The sequence below is a fragment of the Cetorhinus maximus genome, chromosome 21, assembly GCF_964194155.1.
Source record: "Cetorhinus maximus chromosome 21, sCetMax3.hap1.1, whole genome shotgun sequence".
In the NCBI taxonomy this organism is placed as follows: Eukaryota; Metazoa; Chordata; class Chondrichthyes; order Lamniformes; family Cetorhinidae; genus Cetorhinus; species Cetorhinus maximus.
Window position 1 is genome coordinate 32,784,707 of NC_135899.1, and position 24,316 is coordinate 32,809,022.

Below are 24,316 nucleotides of genomic sequence, written 5' to 3' on the forward strand. Positions count from 1 at the left end.
GGTGTAGAGGGAGCTTTATTCTGTATCTAACCCTGTTCTGTACCTGCCCTGGGAGTGTTTGATGAGACAGGTGTAGAGGGAGATGTACTCTGTATCTAACCACGTGCTGTACCTGCCCTGGGAGTGTTTGATGAGACAGGTGTAGAGGGAGATGTACTCTGTATCTAACCCCATGTTGTACCTGTCCTGGGAGTGTTTGATGGGGACGGTGTAGAGGGAGCTTTATTCTGTATCTAACCCTGTTTTGCACCTGCCCTGGGAGTGTTTGATGAGACAGGTGTAGAGGGAGATGTACTCTGTTTCTAACTCCATGCTGTGCCTATCCTGAGGATGTTTGATGGGAACAGTGTAGAGGGAGTTTTACTCTGTATCTAACCCTATGCTGTTCCTTCCCTGCGATTGTTTGATTGGGACAGTGTAGAGGGAATCTGATTGTTGGTAGACCCAGCGTGTGACATTAATGGCAGGTTTTGAAGATAAGACAGGACTGGCAGTAAACAATTACACACCCACTAAGATTTTATTGCCAGGATCATGGGGTAAAGAAAATCTGGCCAGGATTTCCTGTGCCCGCCGATGTTGGATGTGTTCGGTGGCATGAGCGGATAATATGGCGTGATCGGTTTCATGATGCCGTGAAACCAGTTCACGATGATCAGCTCAGTCTGCCAATGACAGATTGCGTTCCCCGCCATCGGACATTGGGAACCTCATTGTAATACATCACCATATCATAATTAGGCCAGCGGTTGGAATCGTTCCCCGCCCCACCAGCTCAATCATCCATCCATGTCATGTGCTGGCGTATTTCACAACAGCACATAAGTGACGTGCGCCTGGCAGGCTGCACGCCATTAGGGACTTCAAGGTTTGTTTGCTTACCTTGCTTCGGGCAGCACTCGTAGTCATCAGCGCCAGGCTTCACAGACAGCATCACATCACTTTTAGGGGGAGCTCACAGCAGGACTCTACCTACCAGATCAGCCATATGTGGGTGGCTTTTCAATGGCTGCAGGGCGAGGTCTAGCTTGGGGAAGGGGGAGAAGTGGCCTGAGGCAAGGGAAGAGGCTGCAGGACGAGGGCTGTACTGGGGGAGGGTTTCCCAGGGTGTGTGTGCAGGCGCATGTTGATCTGTGCAAGTGGCTAAAGACAGTGATGCCTGAGGATGCAGTCTCCAGAGGAGATGAAGCCAGATGGACATGTGAGGGTGTGTGTGTGAGAATGGGTGGTGATGTCCCTTGAGCTGGCAGTGAGTGAGATGCCAGTGAATGTGTGTTGGGCTTGAGTGTGTGAGTTTAGAGTGATGAGATGGTTTCCTTACCCTGACAACACGGATGATATCAATTTTCCTCTATCTGCATTGGATGGCCAACCTCTTCTGTGCAGCATTGGCATTGATCACCACTGCCATTGCGTACCAAGCCTGGTTGGTCACACCGCTGCCCATCCTGCAGCCAGATTGAGGGAACAGGACATCACGGCAGGCCTCCACAACGTCCAAAAGGCATTCCAGTGACACGTCACTAAACCTGGGGGCTGCTGTCTTTTTGCCTTTCGTGGACATCTTCCCTGCAGCAGTCCGGGGTTGGAAGCGCTGAGATCTGTGCGCCCGGCTCGATGAAGCGGTGAGGTGATGGTGTGGTGGGCAAATGAGAGCCCGCCCACCATTGAAACGGCCTGTTTCCCGGGAATGCACAAATAATGTGGCAGGTTTGGGATGGTACAGCGTGAAAAACCGCAATCGCGGCCAGTGGATAAAACGTCGATTTACCCACTGGCTACCAATTTCACTGCAATTCAAAGATGATTCCGCCCTCTGTCTCTTTATCGTTCTCTCAAGGTTTGACCTGATTTGAGAAGGAGGACGGATTGGGACGAGCTGAAGTCAGAGACAATGTGAAACTGACCATCAAGTAAAAGGAGCAAAATCCCAAACTCAAAACTGTAACATTTTCAATCCTTGTTGGATTGTGATTTGTACTGACTGATTTCAGCAATGGAGGCTCCTGCCCAGCTCGTCTTAACCTTATTCCCTCTATCCGCAGCATCTTCAGAAGAGGGAAAAGGAGAAAAAAGGCAAAAAAAGGGGAAATTCCTGGATTATTTGCTGTGATTCTACCATGATCTTTATCCCAATAGATTGAACATCCTGAGGGAGGATTCTGATCAATACTGATCACAAGTCATCATGAATCATTCACCCAGTTTCTGTCTCCAAAGACGCTGCCTGATCTGCTGAGTATTTGCAGCATTTTCTGTTTTATTTCTGATAAGTACTGTTAAATGAAACAGAGTGAATGCAGGCTAGGAATATGAAATAGACGCGGAGGAGAGCAGGAGACATTGGAAACAGCGTTAAACTATTAACAGGAACTATTTAGTTCAATAAAAGTAAACAAATATCTCTACGCTTATGAAAAAAGATCTTCATCTCATGCTATTTTTTTCTCAAATAAAACAAACTCAAGGTTCATTTAGAGAAATTTAGAACAGGCTTGAATTTTACCTGGAAACAGCTGATGGAGGAGATCTCAATTTGTGATTGGCTTATTAATGCTAAAGCACATGTCAATTACAGAGTGATACTTCAGTAAAGTGAATGAGATAGAAACTTAACTTCAGAGTCACACTGACAACAGACTGAGGGAAGCTGGCACTGGGTGAAGTCTGATCACAATTGGCAGAAACGAGAGGATTAGAATGGATGTTGGGAGATACTTTACTGTGTTGGTGCTGGTTTTAATTCATGGAGCCTGGGCTGTGAAATGTGAGTTATGAAACAGTAAAATTTAATAGTTTATAAATTTTAATATCTGATCCCACTGGACTCAGTGTGGCGTTATTATAGGGAGTGTTAATTGTATATTAACTGGGTATTTAATTGAATTCAGCTGTTGGATACTTACTGGGGATTTACCGAAATTCATTATATATATTGTAAGGGAACAGTTAGGAGGTACATGTCTGCAATCTGTAGCTCTGTAAATAAATTGTTTTATATAGGAGCAGACTAAAAATGTGGTTGATGCTATTGTAGTTAGGTGCACGATGTGTAATGTGTGTCTCTGTAAATAAAGGTTTGTTAGTGTGTAAAGATTAGGCTTCAGTTCTATGCTTCACCACCTGGCTATCTGGATTATAACATGTTATTATATTTATATTGTAATGCAACAACCACAGCTTGTACATATATATATATATATATATATATAGTTCATTTTACATAGGAACATGTTCCAAAGGAGTTTCACTGGGGGTTAATCAGACAAGACTTGAAAGAGTCCAGGGAGGAATCACTGTAAGGGGTGACTTGCTTGGTCAAATTAACTGATTTCAAAGGAGCTTCTTAAAAGAGTAGAGTGAAGTGGCGAGCTTCAGGGAGAGAATGTAAAAGTTTACGATCTAGGCAGCTAAAGCCATTTCCACCAATGGCGGGTGTGAGAGGCCAGATCTGGACAAAGTCTGAGTGCTCGGAGGGTTGCAAATCTGGAGGAGGTTACAGAGACATGGAAAGGGGAAGTCACAGATTAATTTCAACACAAGGATGAGAATTTTAAACTTGAGGCATTGCCAGATGGGGAGACAATGCAGATCAGTGAGTGCAGGTCTTGGTGTGAGTTTGGACATGGGCAGCAGAGTTTTGGATGAGTTCAAGTTTATGGAGGGTGGAAGATGGGAGATCAGTTAAGAAAGTAACAGAACAGTTGAGGCAAAAGGTAATGGGAGCATAAAGGAGGGATCCAGTCTGAGGCAGGAGGTGAGACAGGAGAGGTTACAGAGATGAAAATAGGCAGTCTCAATGATGGAGAGGGGATGACATTGGACACTCAGCTCTGGGCCACAGAGGTCATTAAGATTGCAAACTGTCTGATTCAGCCTCAGTGAGTGGCCAGGGAGAGGAATGAAACAGTCAGCTAGAGAACAGAGACAATGATCAAGCAGAGGCTTTGATCTTCCAAATAATTCGCTGGAAGAATTTTCTGCTCATCCAGTGGTGGATGTTGGACTTTCAATGTGACAAATCAGAAACAGTGGAGGGGTCGAGAGAAATGATGGTGAAGTAGAGCTGGGTGTTGTTGACGTACATGTAAAAACTTAATGCAGTATTTTTGGATGATGTTACTGAGGGGCAGCATGTAGATGAGAAACAGGAGGGGGGCAAGAATAAATCACATTGAAATTACACATAATAACACAGCATAGAATCCGGCCATTCAGCCAAACCGGTCCATGCCAGTGTTTATATTCCATTTCAGCTCAACATTCCTTCCTCCTCTATCCCTATTACCTCCATTCCCTTCTTCACCATGTGTTTATCTAGCTTCCCCTTAAATGCACCAATACCTTTCACCTCAGCCACACCAGAGATAACAGTGGGAGCAGATAGAGAAGGCATTGAGGGGACTCTCTGGCCACAGTTAGATAAGAATGGAACCAGATGAGACCAGTCTCACCCAGCTGGATGACAATGAAGAGCTATTAGAGGATGGAGAGGTCAATTATGTCAAAGACTGCAGATGGATCAAGAAGGCAAGCTGAAGAGGACAGAAACCTCCCAGGGAGCAGAAAGGCCGAGAAGGATGAGGAGAAAATGCTTATCTTTGACACATAGGGTATTATTTGTGGATTTTAATAAGAGTCATTTCATTACTGTGACCGAACCCTGACTGGAAAAGTGTCTTTTAAAGGTGATAGAGAGGGACAACATCTGAAGAGAGAGAACCGTGAACAATATCGGCTAACATGGGGGCCAGGAGGGGGAAGTTGGGCGATCAGCAGTTCGGTGAGAATAGGGTCGAGGAGGTGGGTCTCATGGACAAGATGAGCTCAGAGAGGGCAATATGGGGAGATGGGAGAGAAACTAGAGAAAGATGTGAGTTCAGGGCAAGGGCAGGGGGGAGCATTAATGGAAGTTTGTCCAGGTGGGCTAGTGGAAGGGAGGGAAGTGGCAGAGGCAGCTGATGGGATGGTCTTAATCATAGTGACAAAGAAGCTCCATGAACTCCTTGTTCTTGTTGGAGGTGAGGGTGGAGGAGACAGGTTTAAGAAGACAGCTTGCAGCAGAGAAAATAAACCTGTAGATACCTTTGCAATGGGACTCAGGCAGAAGTTAAACATTTTGGAGGAGTCAGGAGATGGCAGTGGGGTAGGGTTGGCAGTCTTGGCACATTCAGGAGATTGGGGCAGAGGACCTCTACTGTAGTGGCCTGAAGAATTTCTTCACAATTTGCAATGTATATTACATGCTCTGTCACAGTATGACCTATGCCTATCTGCCCCTAAGACTTTCATCTTCCCTAAGACTACAACTATTCTGGGATGGACTTAATCCCAGAGCACCTTGCAAGTTAGCCCACATTGCATGATCACCCTCTCTACTTGCTCTCCAGTGGGGAAAATTTCTGGCATGAGATCTTTCATCAGAGCCTACAGGATGCTTTCAAGAGTCCTCCCTCTGTGCCTCTTACTCATCGTCCTTGGATGATGTTACTGCTGGTTGTCAGTCCAATGTAAGGATCGAGTGGACAGATGATCTCTACACATTCAGTTGGCACAACCCGCTCTTTTATCCATTGTAACCGTTACCCCTCCCCATCCAGATGATCAACTGTGGGCTGTCACAGATGTGCCATCTGTTAAGAAGCATGGCATTGCATCCGCTCTGAATGTGACCTGTGACAACAGACTCAAACTTGCTAGTTTTCTCAGTGCCAAACTACGTGGTCGTGATATCAGCTGAGAATATCACTTGTGCAATTGAAGCTCTGTCCATCACAACTTCCAACAATCACTTCAGCCCATATATTGTGCAGTCCAAGGATCGTCCTTGTGTCTTCACAGACAACAAACCTCGTGTGTGGGCCTCTGAGAAACTGTGTAGGGGAGAATTTCTGCCAGTTGAAGGACACACTACTTTCCTTTCCACGGTCAGTCGATACCATACCTCTTATAGATACCTAGCTGGATCTGGGAACATTTCTTTGCATTCTGCAAGCCGCAATGCACCTGACTGTGGGGACCCCACATGTCAACCCTGTTACTTCATACACCAGATCTCAGCTTCCACCATTCTCTGGAGATCCATTGAAGACATGGGCCGGAATTTTTGGTGGGGGTGAGGAGCTAACCAAAAGCCCATTCAGCGGGACTGGAAGATCCCGCCCATTGTGTCAGGCTCCATAAAACTCCCTTTCACCAGCAGGCCAGCATGGCAAGCTAGCCAGTCTGAATGTCCCTTCCTTTGTTGAATGCTTGCCTACCTGTTGCAAGGTACCTGCCCTTCAAAGCAGCTTACCAACATTCACAATGTCAAACCTCTGAATGGTAGCTACCTCCAGATTGCTACCATTGCTTGGATGGTTTACTCACTGTGTGGCACAATGAGCCCCTTTCCCCTTCCAGGGAATGCAGTATCCTTCCATGTAATGTTCTGGAAGACCTTACCACTGCTCTCCACCTACATCTTGGTCACCTATGTCATCAACTCAAATTGGTCACTCATCCGTATTTCTATGCGCTCAATATGGATGCCTCCATTGAACAGGTTACAGCTAGCTGATATATCCGCGCTGTTCTCCAGACCATCTCACACACTGTTGTAACCCAGTCTCAGACATTCCAGAGGTGGTTAGCATCTCATTTGCTGCTGATGTTATCAAGAATGAGCGACAACTCATTTTTCTTGTGCGTTAGTGTGTCTCTTCTTACACTGCCACTTGCATCATTGCCAGTGAAGAACTCAACACATCGAGGGATGCTCTCTCCAGTTGTGCTTTGGGCTTTGTCTACTTGATGGTTCCCAAGCTGTCATACAGATAGATCCAGTCCCTGGTTTTTCTGCCTGTTGGGAGACAAGCTGCTTCAGGAACATTACATTGTCATTGAGTTTGGGAAATTGAAGAACTCCAACAAGAACCCAGTAGCAGAGAAGGCAGTATGGGAACTGGAGGGCAAGTTTCTATGTCAAGAACCACAAGGAAGCCCTATCACACCTTTGACCTGGTCTATTGCCACTGCTTGACTTACCTTCTTCCTTCATTCCCAAGGCCTTTCTGCAAGAGAGCTATGGATTCAAAGAAATCAGTTCATCAATGTGCAGATTCCCCTGTCCAACAACAGGGTTATTGAGACTCAACATCGGATCAGCCAGGTCAGAAATCCAAGGCCCCCTCCAGGACTCCAACTAACACTCACCTCAGTTGACATTGGTGATTTGGTCTACCTGCATGCTGATTACAACAAGTCACAGGCCTGCCAGTGCTACTTGGTTACCTCTGTCGATGATGGCTGGGGCAATATTTGCAAGTTCATCCTTTCCCAACTACATAGTACAACTTATTCATCCAAGAGGTCTGGATGCTCCCTTCCTTCTCCGCTGGCTCTGTGATCTGCTCCATTTCCAGTTATGCTTCTATCAGCCATCGTGAATGCTCCCGACCCATCTGGCCTGTTCCTGCACACACTAGCATAGCAACTGAGCTGTCTACACCTTCCACAGCTCCAGTCAACTACAGGGTCAACTATGCAAGCCCCACAGCCTACAGTAGATCCCCCAGTCATGCCCCAGTCACTGACTTTGGGACAGGTCCCTGAGCTGCCCCTCGATACAGAGATGCTGATAACTGATCTGGAGCCATGGTCTTTATCACTGATCCAGTCTCGTGGTCTCCAACCCAGAGCCTTGATCTGATGCAACCATCTGATCCAATCTTGCATCCCCCAGCCCAGGCCCCTGATCCTATACCAGCAGATTGTAGCACACCTAGCCAGCCAACTGCATGCACCACTAGCCCTGTTTCCTCAGAACCTGTGTTATGATGCTTCACTTGACATAGACACCTCCAAAAATGGATTTTGTACTTCAGGATAAATGCTAATATTTGGGGGCAGAATAAACCCCAGTGGCTGGAAGGAAGTCCATCCCTGTGAAATATTTGCCTTCCCATATACAATTCCTCTGCATGTGTTTGAATTACCTTTTGCAGCTTTTGTTTCTTACATATAAGATGCAGTAATCTTTCCCCCTTTGTTCACTTGAGCCTTCATTTCGATGCAAAGAGGCTGTTTGCCAAAAAATTTTTGAAGTTTAATATATGCATTGTTACAGAAAGCAATTTCATGCACATGGAAGAGAGAGGTCATACATGTTATCGCCCTCTGGTGGCTGGGAGCCCATTCTCATTTGCATGCGAACCTTTTGTATTGGAGGTTGTACAGCTCAATTTTATGTTGTACTAAAGCTCAACGTTTTCACCTAAACACTATTAATATTGTGATCCAGTTTATGTGCCAATCTAAAGGTGAACACATCTCACTGGCGCAGTCATAGAACCAAGGTTAGAGCCACTTCAGGAATTTGTACAGTGAAACTAGGGCCTATATTGAAGGTTCAGTTTGAGAAATAGTTTGATTCTCACTGAGAACTGTATTCTGTTCAGTCAATCAGTACCTGTAAATTAAGCCAATTTGTTGACTTATAATTAGCCTTGTTTCAATAGAATGATCATCAGTCTACTTCCAGAAGATAGGAGAAATGTCCCCGCCTGGACATGCATGGTCAGGATCACTGTACCCAGTACAGATACAGATAACAACAGGTTTTATCGTTACAGCCTTGGATCCCACTATCGTATGACTAGACATTGGGTAGTAAAGCAAAACTACTGACTATACTGATCTCACCGACAATGTTCCCTAATCAAACAGCAACTTAACTGATTATCCTCAGAATGTGTTCACTTAACACAGCGGCAGGTAGCTTACTAAGCCAATTAAGGGACCTGTTAAGGCCGTTCCCTCCCCACCCTGCAGTGACTGAAAGATGGGCAGAGAGGCAACTTTCGGCAGTAGATTGGGGACAGGATGCCAGCAGTCCAGGTGATGAAAACAGCCACAGCTAGGGTTGTCAACTTTCCAGGATTGGCCTGGAGTCTCCAGAAACTGAAGATCAATCTCCAGGACAGTGCTATGTGCAGCCGTGGTGAAAAATCATAGGGATTTTAAAAAAGATAGGTTTTATTTTTTAAAAATCTTGAACATTTCTCTTTACCAGATATAAAAATATTTAAAATGGGGGTGGGGTGGGGAAGACTGCTTGGCTGACAGCCAAGCATCGTGCCATTGGATAATGAGTTCATTTTGCTTCCCAATTGGGGTAGGAAGGCAGTACATGACAAGGATGGAAGGATGGGTATGTTGGCTGACTAATGGCTGGAGCGTAGGGGGCGAAATGAAACTTCCAGGTACACGTTTAGTCACAGTTGGCAACCCTAGTCGCAGCCCACCCTGTGAAGGGTTCCTCCAGCAGCAGGAGCCCACCTGCCATCCCTAATTTAGAGGGTGAACACACCCTCTGGCCAATCCTATAAAAATTGTGTCAGGTGACTATTGCCACATTTGATCCTGGTGTAGATCCCAGACTCCAAAGGGAAAATCCAGACAGGATTTTGTTTAAAGAGGTTTACTGACCCCTGACTATAGGGTAACCTTGGCCCTGGAACCTGTGGGAGTTCAGGAACTCTTAGCCTGATTGAGGGTCGATTTATTAGGGAACAGAGTCACTGCTTGATTCACTCCGACTATGGGATTGATATTTCAGTGGGTTTATTCCTGTTTTAATCGGGTTTAATAATGTTTATTCTCAGTGAGGTGCTGTGAGCTGTAATGCTGACTCTCTCTCTCTCTCACACACACACAGATGTACACCGAAATTCCCTGGTCTACGTGGTTCAGGAGCAGAGTCCGGATAAACAGTTTGATCTGGAGGTGGACGGTGATGAGGTTTTCTACATGGATTTCAACCTGAAGAAGGAGGTGGGGCGGATCCCCGAGTTCCAGCACCACACAATGCAGGGAGGAGAGGCGGGGATCTCAGCCAACATCGCCATCATGAAACAGAATCTAAATGTTTATAAGAACCTGTCGCACGGGACCCTGGAACCGAAAGGTAAGTGACCGGGTTCACCTCCCGGGTCAGAGCTGGAGCCGGGCTCAGTGAAACCCCCGCGGCCCCGCCCCCAGAGCCGCGGCCCCGCCCCTTCCCCCCGGAGCCCCGGTCCCGCCCCCTCGGAGCCCCGCCCCTCGGAGCCCCGCCCCCCGGCCCCGCCCCCCGGAGCCCCGCCCGGAGGCCCCCCCCCCCCGGAGCCCCGGCCCCGCCCCCCCCCCCAGAGCCCCGCCCCCCCCGGCCCCACCCGGAGCCCCGGCTCCAGTGACGGGTTAACCCGCAGCTCTTTGCCCACTGCCCCTCCTGCTGGATTAATGTCCTTACTCCCCAGTCCCTGGGTTTTGGGGATTTAATCCCAAACAATTTGGGTTTTGGGAGAAAAGATATTTAAATCTTGATTAAAAACAAAAAACTGCGGATGCTGGAAATCCAAAACAAAAACAGAATTACCTGGAAAAACTCAGCAGGTCTGGCAGCATCGGTGGAGAAGAAATCAGTTAACGTTTCGAGTCTTCACGACCCTTCGGCAGAATTGAGTGTAGTTAGGAAATCCTATTTCTACTTAGTTCTGTTGAAGGGTCATGAGGACTCAAAACGTCAACTTTAAATCTTGATCCCATGGGGGAGATTGTAACTGGGAGCAGGTTTCAGGTGAATGGGGAATGCAGACAATTACCTCCTGTTTAGTGAGAGTCTTTATGACCAGTGATTTTATTGGTCATACCCTATTATCACAATATGGTAAACCACAGAGTACAATAATATTTACCCAAACCAAACAGCTCCCATTTCATATTTAAAAATTGCATGCAAAAATTACAAGAATTTCAAACACAGCCCTTAAAGCACCTGGTCATTTTATGGTACATGTGAGATTTGTTGTTGTTTGGTGCTGTAGCATGTGTGGGAGTACAGCTGAACTGTAGGACTGATGAACAGTCAATTCCTTCTTTCGTTGGCAATATCAGATCTGTCTCACAAGTTGTTTGCTGTGGTGGAGAAGCTCTCCAGTTGAGTGTAGATGTTTGTGGCTGCAGCCATAGATCTAGTGATTCACCTTCACTGTACATCCAATTTGACAATATCTCCGAGACAATAATCCAGAGACGCTAACACCAAATCCAGGGACATTTTACTCTGGAACACCAAATTCAGGGGCCAACTCTTAGGAAATAAAATAAGGGACTCTTCAGGTGCTGGTGATTGGGAGGTTGGGGCAAGGGCAAAGGGGTGGTGATGCCAGATAAGTGTGGCAGCAGGGTGGGTGGTTCAGTATGAGAGGGAGTGAGAAGAAGGGGTCTTGAAATCATAACGGGGGTAGAAAATCAACGAAAACTAGCAGCATATCTTTCTGAGTCATGACATTATCATCTCTGCTGGGCATCTGAACTCTCTTGCAGACCCACTTGAATCACTCAAACTCACCCAGGCTCAACTTCCCACATGCTGCTCTAGAAATACAAGACAAATGGCGTCCTTTAAGGGACATGGGACAATTCCTTAAATTACAGGACAATTGATCACCCTGCCAGGAAACTGCACCTGCACTGTGTCACCAAATCTAGGGACCACTTACACCCTTGAAATCCAGGGACCACTAGAAAGACAAGCAGACACATGGGAACATCATCACCTGTAAGTTCCCCTCCAAGCCACTTGGAAATATATGACTGTTCCTTCACTGTCGTTGGGTCGAAATCCCCTTCCTAACAGCACAGTGGGTGTACCTATACCACAAGGACTGCTGCAGTTCAAGAAGGCAGCTCATCACCACCTTCTCAAGGGCAATTAGGGATGAGCAATAAATCTGGCCTAGCCAGCGAAGCCCACATCCTGTGAATGAATTAAAAAGAAACTAATACCGAGACACCGCATCCAGGAACCGCTTACACCGAGACACCGCATCCAGGGCCCGCTTACGCCGAGACACCGCATCCAGGGCCCGCTTACGCCGAGACACCGCATCCAGGGCCCGCTTACGCCGAGACACCGCATCCAGGGCCCGCTTACGCCGAGACATCGCATCCAGGGACCGCTTACGCCGAGACACCGCATCCAGGGACCGCTTACGCCGAGACACCGCATCCAGGGACTGCTTACGCCGAGACACCGCATCCAGGGACTGCTTACGCCGAGACACCGCATCCAGGGACTGCTTACGCCGAGACACCGCATCCAGAGACTGCTTACGCCGAGACACCGCATCCAGGGACCGGTGCCAGCGCATCCAGGGGCCGCTGCCACCGCATCCAGGGACCGCTGGCACTGCATCCAGGGACCGCTGGCACTGAGACACCGCACCCAGGGACCGCTTACAGCGAGACACCGCATCCAGGGACCGCTTACGCCGAGAAACCGCATCCAGGGACCGCTTACGCCGAGACACCGCATCCAGGGACCGCTTACGCCGAGACACCGCATCCAGGGACCGCTGGCACCGCATCCAGGGACCGCTGGCACCGCATCCAGGGGCCACTTACACAGAGACACCGCATCCAGGGACCGCTGGCACCGCATCCAGGGGCCACTTACACAGAGACACCACATCCAGGGACCGCTGGCACCGCATCCAGGGACCAATGGCACCGAGACACCGCATCCAGGGGCCACTGGCACCGCATCCAGGGACCAATGGCACCGAGACACCAATTCCAGGGACCGCTGACACCGCATCCAGGGACCGCTGACAATGTAACTTGCACAAAGACAGCAATTCCAAGAATGGTAGGAGTTGCCATCCTTTCTGAAATGCTCTACTCTATTTCTTTTGTCCCATGAATTTCGAAAGATCAATTGACTCACTCAAAATGTTATTATGTTTAATGGGCCTAGTTTATTCGTATCGTGAGTACAGGTTTAACATTGGCGAGATTTGAAATGGTTACATAAAAATTAAAATGGCTACAGAAAATGAATACAGAATCAACGGGTTGAGAAATGATAATAAAGATAACAGCACCTGCTTTGTTACTTTACTCCCAGCAAGTCAACTCTTCACTGATATCTAATGTCAGAATTTTTAAATATTCTCTTATGGGATGCGTGCATTGCTGGCATTTGTTGCTTTTGAACTGAGTGGTTTGCTTGGCCATTCTAGAGGGCAGTTAAGAGTCAATCACTTTGCTGTGCGTCTGGAGTCACATGTAGACCAGACCAAGCAGATTTCCTTCCTTAAAGGACAGTGAACCAGGCAGGTTTTTATGATGATCGGCGATGGTTTCATGGTCACCATTATTGAGACTAGCTTTCAATTCCATATTTTTTATCAATTTAATTTGATACTTAATTGAATTTAAATTCCACCAGTAGAATTTAAACCCTAACCTCAGATATCAGCCTGGACCTCTGGATGTTCTCCTCTCCAGAGACTAAGTGCAGTGCCAGGTGGGTTTCCACACCAGACCGTCCACTTTTCACCTTGTTATATATACATGAATGAGCAGCACGTCCTGTCTCGTGGTGGGGCAGACTGGGATTTGTCTGGCTTGCCGTTACCTTATTGGCGTTCTGGCCAAATTCTGACGTTACCTATTGGCTCGTATTTCCAGGCGTCATATTTAAACAGCACACGTTCACCCTCTGCAGCCCAGGACTTGTCATGGTGTGCACCAGAATGGCCGCCAGAAGAGACAAGCGTGTACGGCCAAAATCAGCGACAATGCACTGGCGACACTCCTCCAGGCAGTCGAGGATTGGCGGGAGATCCTTTTCCCCCATCATGGGAGCCGGAGGTCCACCAATCTCACCACCAAGTCTTGGGAGGAATTCGCCAGAGCGGGTCAGTGCCTGCTATCTGCTATCAGGAAGATCATAAATGATCTCATCTGTTCCACCAGGGTAAGTAAACCTTCTCCTCACACTCAACTCACGCTTTCATAAGCCCATTAGGCATTCACAGGGTTGTAGTCCACAGGGATCTCGCACTGTACCATCACAAACGACATCATCACTGATTCTCTCACACACACTTTTACATCTTCATTTCTTGTCACATTCTTCACAAGTCGTGTCCTCAGCTCTTACGTATGTCCACTCAGCACACACAGAAGGCAGGTATGCTTATCATCTGCTTTGGCATCCGTCCTGCTCATAATCTGTCCATCTGTCGGTATGCAGGACAAGATCGTCCGCAACAATAAGGAGAGATCCCAGGCCGGAGGTCAGGCCACTTGCCACCTTCAATGAGCAGGCAGCAGAGCTGGCTGGTGAGGACAGAGACCGTTGCTGTGCCAAAGGCAAGACCAGCGTGATGACTGAGTGCTCTTTAATGTAGGTGACTATCCAGCCAATCACTGATTATCTCTACTCTCTATTATAGCCACCAGCAAGAAAAAGAGGAGACACATCGCCAGCCAGCCCATCAGCCCCTGCCCCCAGACCACCTCGGATGACGATCCTGAGGACCTGCTAAATGAAGACCCGTCAATGCGTTCATCTGCACCCTCCAGCAGCGCAGAGACACGCACCTCGATAGGACCTAGTTTCAGAGCAGGCCTCAGGGTCACCATCTGGTGAACACAACACAGAATCAGGTCCACAGCAGGCAAAGGCAGTGACAGCCAAGGTCTCTGACACTCGGAGGACTGCTGGAGACCAGGCTCCTGCTGAGTTCGAATCCGATGACGAGCCTCTGGAATCAGCCCTCAGAAAGATGTTGGAGCTGCAAAGACAGACAGGTTGTCAGAGGCCATCAGCAGATTAGAATGGAGGATGGAGGAGTCCACCTGCATTCTGTCTAATGTCTATGTGCCGACAAAAAAGGAATGAAACCAGATGGACCACCCGGCATCGACCTAGGCACCAGAAATGACAACTGCAATCTCAGCCCTGTCAACCCTGCAAAGTCCTTACTAACATCTGGGGGCTAGTGCCAAAATTGGGAGAGCTGTCTCACAGACTTGTCAAGCAACAGCCTGACATTGTCATCCTCATGGAATCATACCTTACAGATAATCCCCCAGAGTCCACCATCACCATCCCTGGGTATGTCCTGTCCCACTGGCAAGACAGGCCCAGCAGAGGTGGTGGCACAGTTGGGGGGGAGTTGCCCTGGGAGTCCTCAACATCAACTCCAGCCCCCATGAAGTCTCATGGCATCAGGTCAAACGTGGCCAAGGAAACCTCCTGTTGATTACCACGTCCTGCCCTCCCTCAGCTGATGAATCGGTGCTCCTCTATGTTGAACATCACTTGGAGGAAGCACTGAGGGTGGCAAGGGCGCAGAATGTTCTCTGGTTGGGGGACTTCAATGTCCATCACCAAGAGTGGCTCGGTAGCACCACTACTGACCAAGCTGGCCGAGTCCTAAAGGACATAGCTGCTAGACTGAGTCTACGGCAGGTGGTGAGGGAGCCAACAAGAGCGAAAAACATGGTGACCTCATCCTCACCAACCTTCCAGCCGCAGATGCATCTGTCTATGACAGCATCGGTAGGAGTGACCAGCGCACAGTCCTTGTGGAGATGAAGTCCCGCCTCACATTGAGGATACCCTCCATCGTGTTGTGTGGCACTACTACGGTGCTAAATGGGACAGATTTCGAACAGATCTAGCAACTCAAGACTGGGCATCCATGAGGCGCTGTGGGCCATCAAAACCAGCAGAATTGTACTCGAACACAACCTGTAACCTCATGGCCCGGCCTATCCCCCACTCTACCATTACCATCAAGCCAGGGCAATTAACCCTGGTTCAATGAAGAGTGCAGGAGGGCATGCCAGGTGCAGCAGCAGGCATACCTAGAAATGAGTTGTCAACCTGTTGAACCTATAAAACAGGACTACTTGCATGCTAAACAGCATAAGCAGCAAGTGATAGACAGAGCCAAGCAATCGCACAACCAACGGGTCAGATCTAAGCTCTGAAGTCCTGCCACATCGAGCCGTGAATGGTGGTGGACAATTAAACAACTCACTGGAGGAGGAGGCTCCAGAAATATCCCCGTCCTCAATGATGGAGGAGCCCAGCACATCAGTGAAAAGACAAGGCTGAAGCATTTGCTACAATCTTCAGCCAGAAGTGCCAATGGATGATCCATCTCGGCCTCCTCCGGGGGTCCCCAGCATCACAGAGCCAGTCTTCAGCGAATTTGATTCACTCCACGTGATACCAAGAAATAGCTGAAGGCATTGGATATTGCAAAGGCTATGGGCCCTGACAACATTGCGGCAATAGTACTGAAGACTTGGGCTCCAGAACTTGCTGTGCCCCTAGCCAAGCTGTTCTAGTACAGCTGCAGCGCTGGCATCTACCCGGCTATGTGGAAAATTGCCCAGGTATGTCCTGTACACAAAAAGCAGGACAAATCCAACCTGGCCAATTACTGCCCCATCAGTCTACTCTCGATCATCAGTAAAGTGATGGAAGGGGTCATCAACAGTGCTAGCAAGCGGCACTTGCTTCACAATAACCTGCTCACTGACGCCCATTTTGGGTACTGCCAGGGACACTCAGCTCCTGACCTTGTTACAGCCTTGGTTCAAACATGGATAAAAGAGCTGAACTCCCGAGGTGAAGTGAGAGTGACTACCTTTGACATCAAGGCAGCATTTGACCGAGTGTGGCATCAAGGAGCCCTAGCAAAACTCGAGTCAATGGGAATCAGGGGGAAAACTCCCCACTGGTTAGAGTCACACCTAGCACAAAGGAAGATGGCTGTGGTTGTTGGAAGTCAGTCATCTCAGCTCCAGGACATCACTGCAGGAGTTCCTCAGGGTAGTGTCCTAGGCCCAACCATCTTCAGCTGCTTCATCAATGACCTTCCCTCCATCATAAGGTCAGAAGTGGGGATGTTCGCTGATGATTGCACAATGTTCAGCACCATTTGCGACTCCTCAGATACTGAAGCAGTCCATGTTCAAATGCAGCAAGACCTGGATAATATCCAGGCTTGGGCTGACAAGTGGCAAGTGACATTCACGCCACACAAGTGCCAGGCAATGACCATCTCCAACAAGAGAGAATCTAACCATCTCCCCTTGATGTTCAATGGCATTACCACCACTGAATCCCCCACTATCAACATGGGTTACCATTGATCAGAAACTGAACTAGACTAGCCATATAAATACTGTAGCTACAAGAGCAGGTCAGAGGCTAGGAATCGTGCGATGAGTAACTCACCTCCTGACAAAGCCTGTCCACATCTACAAGGCACAAGTCAGGAATGTGATGGAATCCTCCCCACTTGCCTGGATGAGTGCAGCTCCAACAACACTGAAGAAGCTGGACACCGTCCAGGACAAAGCAGTCCTTTTGACTGGCACCACATCCACAAACATTCACTCCCTCTACCACCAACACACAGTAGCAGCAGTGTGCACCATCTACAAGAAGCACTGCAGGAATTCACCAAGGCTCCTTAGGCAGCACCTTCCAAGCCCATGACCACTATCATCTAGAAGGACAAGGGCAACAGACACATGTAAGTTCCCCTCCAAGTCACTCACCATCCTGACTTGGAAATATATCGCCGTTCCTTCACTGTTGCTGGGTCAAAATCCTGGAACTCCCTTCCTAACAGCACTGTGGGTGTACCTACACCACATGGACTACAGCGGTTCGAGAAGGCAGCTCACCACCACCTTCTCAAGGGCAATTTGGGATGGGCAATAAATGCTGGCCCAGCCAGCGAAGCCTATATCCTGTGAATGAATAAAAAAAAATGCCAGAGCATCGAGGTAACTTTTGAGACTGTGGTGACTGTCATGAAGACCTTGGTGCAGTAGTTTGTGCTGGATATGCCCTCGGGCCTGCACACCATCGCTGTAGCCATGAGTGGATCCATTAGTGGCTATGTGAGAGGGAGACAGGGCACTTGTCAAGGAGTCAGGGAGGGGCCTCCAACGCCCACAGGGAGGAGGAGAGTCAGCTGGACACCCCTGGGCAATCCACGCAGGATGCTCCTGGGCTGTCCAGCCTCTCCAAAGCCCCTCTGCCTGTGACCCCAGCAACTACAGCTGCTCAGGCCGAGGAGACATCTGCCCCACAGCAGTAGAACCAAAGCGGGCCGGGGCCCCCCAGGCCTTGGGCCTCCAGAGGACACCGCCAAGTTCATCACAGACAACAGGGCGTAACAGTCATAAGGCTGCCTCCACCTCTGCTGTGGATGTCGGGGAAGCACCAAGGTCTAGCAATAGGTTAAGAAAAATTAATAAATACTGAGAGCACAATGGTGGCATGGGTGTTCAATCACTGTATACACTTTGCACATCTGTGAATATATTTTGCTTGTCAGAAATTTTAATTTAGTGTATGGCTTTTCTATCAGACACAATGCTCTAAGATCATACAAATGTAACAGATGTCCCCTACCCCTGCCCTCATTTATCTCACATCATGTCTCTCAGGCCTACAATGTTTCACACAGTCTTAGTACAGTGAGCCACGTTTCTGTCCACAGCAGTGACATGAACAAAGCCTTTTGCTGTATCAACATGGTGGTTGGGTAATGCATATCTTAGACTTGTGTCTGAGGATCATATCATGTGGTCTCATGAGTATAGAGTTTGCAATTTTCCTTATTCTCCTGATGCTGCTGCACTAAAGTCTGATCTCTGTGGATGTTTTAGGTTTTAATGGTGACCCACATTGGAGTCATTCTCACTTGGTGCACAGTACACTTCAATGGACTCCATGTATTGCCTGTCAGGCTTGGGTGTGGGTAACATTTCAAGTAATAGTTGGGAACCCTTAGCTGTTCATAGCAGCCTGAAGCATAATGTCATGACCGCGTGTACAGCTAGACATCACCCCTGTAGTAGTTCCCATTCTCCACCTGCATGATGCAGAGATATGGACCTAGTTATCACTTGGTGACTCTTAAAATGTCTGCTAGACGGCAGCGACTATGCAAGGTCTGTCTAGGCTCCTAATGCCAGACTATTAAATAGGAGGACGCCGCTCAGGACTTGAATGTCTGGCTAGCGTGGCTTGACAGAGTCCCTGAGCCAACTCTCTGATGGGCAGTCGACATGGTTATCTGACCGTGATAGTGCCATCAGTATCCCAGATTTCTGTGTGTATATCTGAAACTGCTGGAATGAAAATGCGGAGACCTCAAAATGGGATCAGAGCAAAGTTCCACTACATCTGATGCGAGGTCTTTATCATCAACAAAGTTACTAATTAATGCCAAATGCAATGTTGGTATTTTCTGGCCCACAGATGCCAAGGCTAGGCTGCACGGGAGCTTGGGAAGCTCCCCATCCGAAGACTAGGTCTTGAGTGCTTGTCAATGACAAGACGATGGTGCTGCTGAACTTCCCTCTTTGCACACAGTGGTGACCTGAATTTCAGGCTCGCATCTGTGACTGAGAGTGACTGATCACTGCATCCTAAAGAACGACCTCATGTTGGGGTCTCATTATGATGACGAGGCCAGACATTATTCTTGTGTGAGGGATGGCCTGTGGAGAGATGCTGCAGTCTGGATTCAAATCAGACCTCAGATGTTAACGTGAGAACCAGTGATTGATAATTGTCCTCCTTGAGGTGCATTGCAATGCTCCATGAGTGCACTGAGGTTTGCAGTGCTTCTCCTGCCTCTTGAAGGCTGCCATAGGCAGTGAAAAGCGATGCTTGAAAAGACTGCCCCATGTCTAATTTCTTCACACTTTGCTCTGGCGGAGTTCTTATCCCATTAACAGAATGGCCACCTGCTCCATCGGCTGTCTAGCCTTCCGAGGATGAGGCCATTGTGACACAAGATTGTGACTACACTTTCTGAGAGTGATGACTTTCATTGACACATCCTTTTCTATCCTCAGCATCTCAATGTCGAGCTTGCATGGGGAGGGCACAGGCGAAAGAAGATCATTTGAGCTATTCATTTTCATCATCCTGGAACCTTGTGGCTATAAGGATCTCACGGACACATCTGGCTCATACTATGGCATCATCTCCGGGGCCTCAACATCCTCATCAAGCTCAGCCCTCCTTGACTTCCTCCTCATCAGAGAAGAGGTGCAGCTCCTCCATCTCTCCATCCGGCAACTCATTCCCCCTTTGGAGTGCCAGGTTGTGTAGAGTGAGAAAACCACGATGATAGGGTACACCCTCTGGGGAGAGTACTGGAGAGCACTGCCTGACCGGTCCAGACATTGGAAATGTATCTTCAGCATGCCAATGGTCTGCTCAACCATGGAGTGTGCCCAGGAATGACCTGTATTGTACCTCTCCTCTGAAGCATTTTCTGGCTGCCAAATGGACGTCATTAGCCATGTCTTTTGCTGGTAGCCTTTATCACCGAGGAGCCAACCATGAATGTGCTGAGGACCCTCGAAGATCTCTGGCACCTGCGAGTGACTCGATATAAGAGCCATGGGAGCTCCCAGGGTACCTCGCACAGACTTGCATAATCTGCTTTTGTTGGCAGCTGCATGTTGAGAGAATAGAAGCCTTTTCCATTCATGAATCTTACTGGCTCCTGTCAGGGAGCTCTTAAGGTCACATGAGTGCAATCGATGGCACCCTACATCTGTGGGAATCTGGAGATCGCTTCAAATCCCACTTCTCTGACAGCCTGGCTGGCTTCATTCAGGAAGAACTGGACATAATTATGTGCCTTGCTGCATAGGGCTTCAGTGACCTCCCTTATGTGTTTGAGTGAAGGATTGCGATATTCCACAGAGATCTCCAGTGGATCCATGGAGTGAGCCACTCACAAAAAAGTTGTGTGGCGGTCACCGTTAGAGGCACTGGCGAGGGATGGCCTTCCTGGCTGTGCTGTGCCAGATCCTCCTGAAAATGTGGCAGATGTGAGCCACCACCTCGCTCTCGCTCTCTCTCTCTAAACCATGCAGTTTTTGTTTAAACCATGATTTTCCTCTGCCCAGAAAATTATCTTTTGCTTTCTCCAGCAACTTTCCATTATGTGAAGCCCCTTTATAGTCAATTTTCCAGGAAAAGAAGTTTATATTTTGCTAGAAAACCTTATCTCAATTAAAGGTCTAGTCTTCATAATTAAAACACTAATGTCTCTGACTGGCCTGTAATCTCTGTCGTTTTCCTTGATTGCATTTTTTTTGTCTCACGACTTGGTTGAGGTTTATTTTAGAAAATAACTGTATAACAGAGTCCATGTTCAATGCAGCAAGACCTGGACAATATCCAGGCTTGGGCTGACAAGTGCCAGGCAATTACCATCTCCCATCTAACCATCACCCCATTGACATTCAATGGCATTACCATTACTGAATCCCTCGCTGTCAACATCCTGGGAGTTACCATTGACCAGAAACTGAACTGGACTAGCCATATAAATACTATGACTACAAGAGCAGGTCAGAGGCTAGGAATCGTGCAGTGAGTAACTCACCTCCTGCCTCCCCAAAGCCTGTCCACAATCTTCAAGCCCAAGTCAGGAGTGTGATGGAACACTCTTGCCTGGATAAGTGCAGCTCCAATAACACTCATGAAGCTCAACACCATCCCACCCAAATGAGCCTGCTTGATTGGCAGCTCATACACCACCTTCAACATTCACTCCCTCCACCACCGACACACAATGGAAGCAATGTTTACCATCTACACGATGCAGTGCAGCAACTCACCAAGGCTCCTAAGACAGCACTTTCCAAATCAAACCGCTACCACCTAGAAGAACAAGGGCAGCAGACACGTGCTTTCCAAACAGTTTTTACAGCACAGAAACAGACCATTAGGACTGATGAGTCCATCCAAAGTTTACACTCCACATGAGCCTCCTCAGCCTAACCTCCTCTTTCTTTCTCCCATTTATCAATTATGTTTAATTACCGTAACACTTCATAGTTATTTGAGCCATTCAAGATTTTTGGTTCCATAGCTGCATGAAAGATGTTACAGATTCATGCTAAACACAATTTTTTAATGAACTGATGTCAGATTGATTCACTTGGTAAGACTCTTGCCCTTGAATCAGAAAGTTTATGGTTCAAGTCCCACATAGAGAATTAAGTATAAAATTTAAGTTGACGTTGCAGCAAATCGCCAAGGTTACTTTAGCAGCACCTCCCTCCTTGGTAACCTCCACCATTGAGAAATCAAGAGGAACAATGGGCAGAATCTTCTGGTCCCACCAGCAGTGGGAAGCTTGGCAGCCGGGGGGCCTTAATTTGATGTGAGGCCAAAATTTAGTTTTCTGATGTCAGGGTGAACTTTAGGAATTCTGTTCTCGGGACTTCAAAGGTGGGTCGAGCTTCCCAGCGAACAATGTCGGGAAGCCCTTTTGCATGTATTAGCATGTCATACATGCTCAATAAAAGGCCAGCTTGCTGGAATTAAGATCCCCTTCAAGTTAAGTTCCCCACCAGTGAGAAATTAAAATGTTCACTTTTGCAACTGTATACATGTGGCATGCGCCTGACAAAATTGACTTCTTCCATGATTAATGGTGAGTTGGTGCTACATTGTCTTCTTTGGAGAGTGTCTGTAAATGGCAGCCTATGCTTGAGATCTGGTGGTGGCAGTGCAGGAAGGAGGGAAGAAGAGTTAATGAAGAAGGGTGCAGCAGTGGCTGGGCAAAGGTGGAAGGGGTAATGCAGGCTGTTGGAGTGCCTTTTAAGTATGGTGCCCAGACCATCGACCCCATGAGGTAATTTGGAGGGGGAGCTTGATGAGGTAATGGTGGGACTGCCACTTCCTGCCCAACCCTGCTACAAGATTCGCTGAGCTCTGCACAGATGCATAGATAATGAGAAGAGCAATGCAAGATCACGCATGTTCAGCCATTCCGCCACCCCTAGCAGAAATCACTCCCACTTCTGCTCCAGCCACCAAACGTAGACTCCAAAACAGAAGATTCTGCCCAATGTATGAGAACAACACAATCTCCAAGTTATCCTCCAAGTGACACATTATCCTGATTAGACATCTATTGCCTTTCATCATCATCACTGATAAATATCCTGGAATTTCTTAGCTAACAGAACTGTGGGAGCAGCATTACAGAATTGTTAAAGCGCAGGAAGGGGCCATTTGGCCCATCACTTCATCCCCGGCTGTGCCGTCCTTTCCCTGTAGCACTGCATAATTTTCCTTTTCAGTAATGATCCAATTCCTTCTTGAATTCCTTGATTGAGCTTGACGCCACCACAATCTCAGGCAGTACATTCCAGATCCTAACTACTCTCTGCATGAAGAAGTTTCTCCTCATGTTGCCATTTCTTCTTTTGTCAATTACCTTAAATCTGTTCCCTCTGATTCTTGATCTTTCCACCAATGGGAATAGTTTTTCCCTATCTACCCTGTCCAGACTCCTCATGGTTTTAAATATCTCTATCAAATCTCCTCTCAACCTCCTCTTCTCCAAGGAGAACAGTCCCAAATTCTCCAATCTTTCTAAAGTTTCTCACTCTGGAACCATTCTTGTGAATTTTTTCTGCACCCTCTCTAATGCCTTCACATTTTTCCTACATTGTAGTGCCCAGAACTGTACACAATACTCCAGTAGAGGCTGAACCAGTGTTTTATACAGGTTTAACATAACTTCCTTGCTTTTGTACTCTATGCCCCTATTGATAAAGCCCAGGACACCATATACTTTATTAACCGCTCTCTCAACCTGTCCTGCCACCTTCAATGATTTTGCACATGTACAGCCAGGTCCCTCTGCGCCTGCACCCCCTTTATTCTTTATTTTAGATTGTCTCTCTGCTTTCTTCCTACCAAAAATAAATCACTTCATACTCCTCTGTACTGAACTTCATCTGCCACTTGTCCGCCCATTCCACCAACCTGTCTATGAAATTCTACACTATCCTCACAGTTCACAATGCTTCCGAGTTTCATATCATCCACAGTCTTTGACATTGTGCCCTGTATACCAAGGTCAAGGTCATTAATATACATCAGATAGAGCAAGGGTACCAGCACTGACCCCTGAAGAACTCCACTACAAACCTTTCTTGAGTCTGAAAACATCCATTAACCACTACTCTCTGTTTCCTGTCATTGAGCCAATTTCATATCCTGTTGGTTTGTCCATTTTATTCCATGAGCTCTGACTTTGTCACAAGTCTGTTGTGCGATACATTATCAAATGCCTTATGGAAGTCCATGTACACCACATTAACAGCATTACCCTCATCAATCCTCTCTGTTACCTCATCAAAAGATTTAAGCAACTTAGTTAAATGTGATTTTCCCCTAACAAATCCATGCTGGCTTTCCTTAATTAACCCACATTTTCCCAAATGACTATTAATTTTGTCCCGAATTATTTCTAGAAGCTTCCGCACCACCGCGGTTAAGCTACTTGGCAAGTAGCTGCTGGGCTTGTCTTTACACCCTTTTTTGAATAAGGGTGTAACATTTGCAATTCTCCAGTCCTCTGACTCTACCCCTGAGTCTAAGGAAGACTGGAAAATTATGGCTAGTGCCTCTGCAATTTCC

The 24,316-nt window shown here is 47.6% G+C and overlaps 1 protein-coding gene across 1 annotated transcript in view; it reads left to right on the forward strand.

Annotated features, from left to right (window-relative positions):
• The first annotated feature begins 2,609 nt into the window (after positions 1 to 2,609).
• LOC144695270 (H-2 class II histocompatibility antigen, A-U alpha chain-like) overlaps positions 2,610 to 24,316 on the forward strand; it is a 31,922-nt gene continuing 10,215 nt past the window's right edge. The window contains exons 1-2 of the mRNA XM_078566185.1: positions 2,610 to 2,767; positions 9,698 to 9,946. Of these exons, the coding sequence (XP_078422311.1) occupies positions 2,701 to 2,767; positions 9,698 to 9,946 (316 nt within the window). The 5' untranslated portion in view covers positions 2,610 to 2,700. The remainder of the gene's footprint in view (positions 2,768 to 9,697; positions 9,947 to 24,316) is intronic.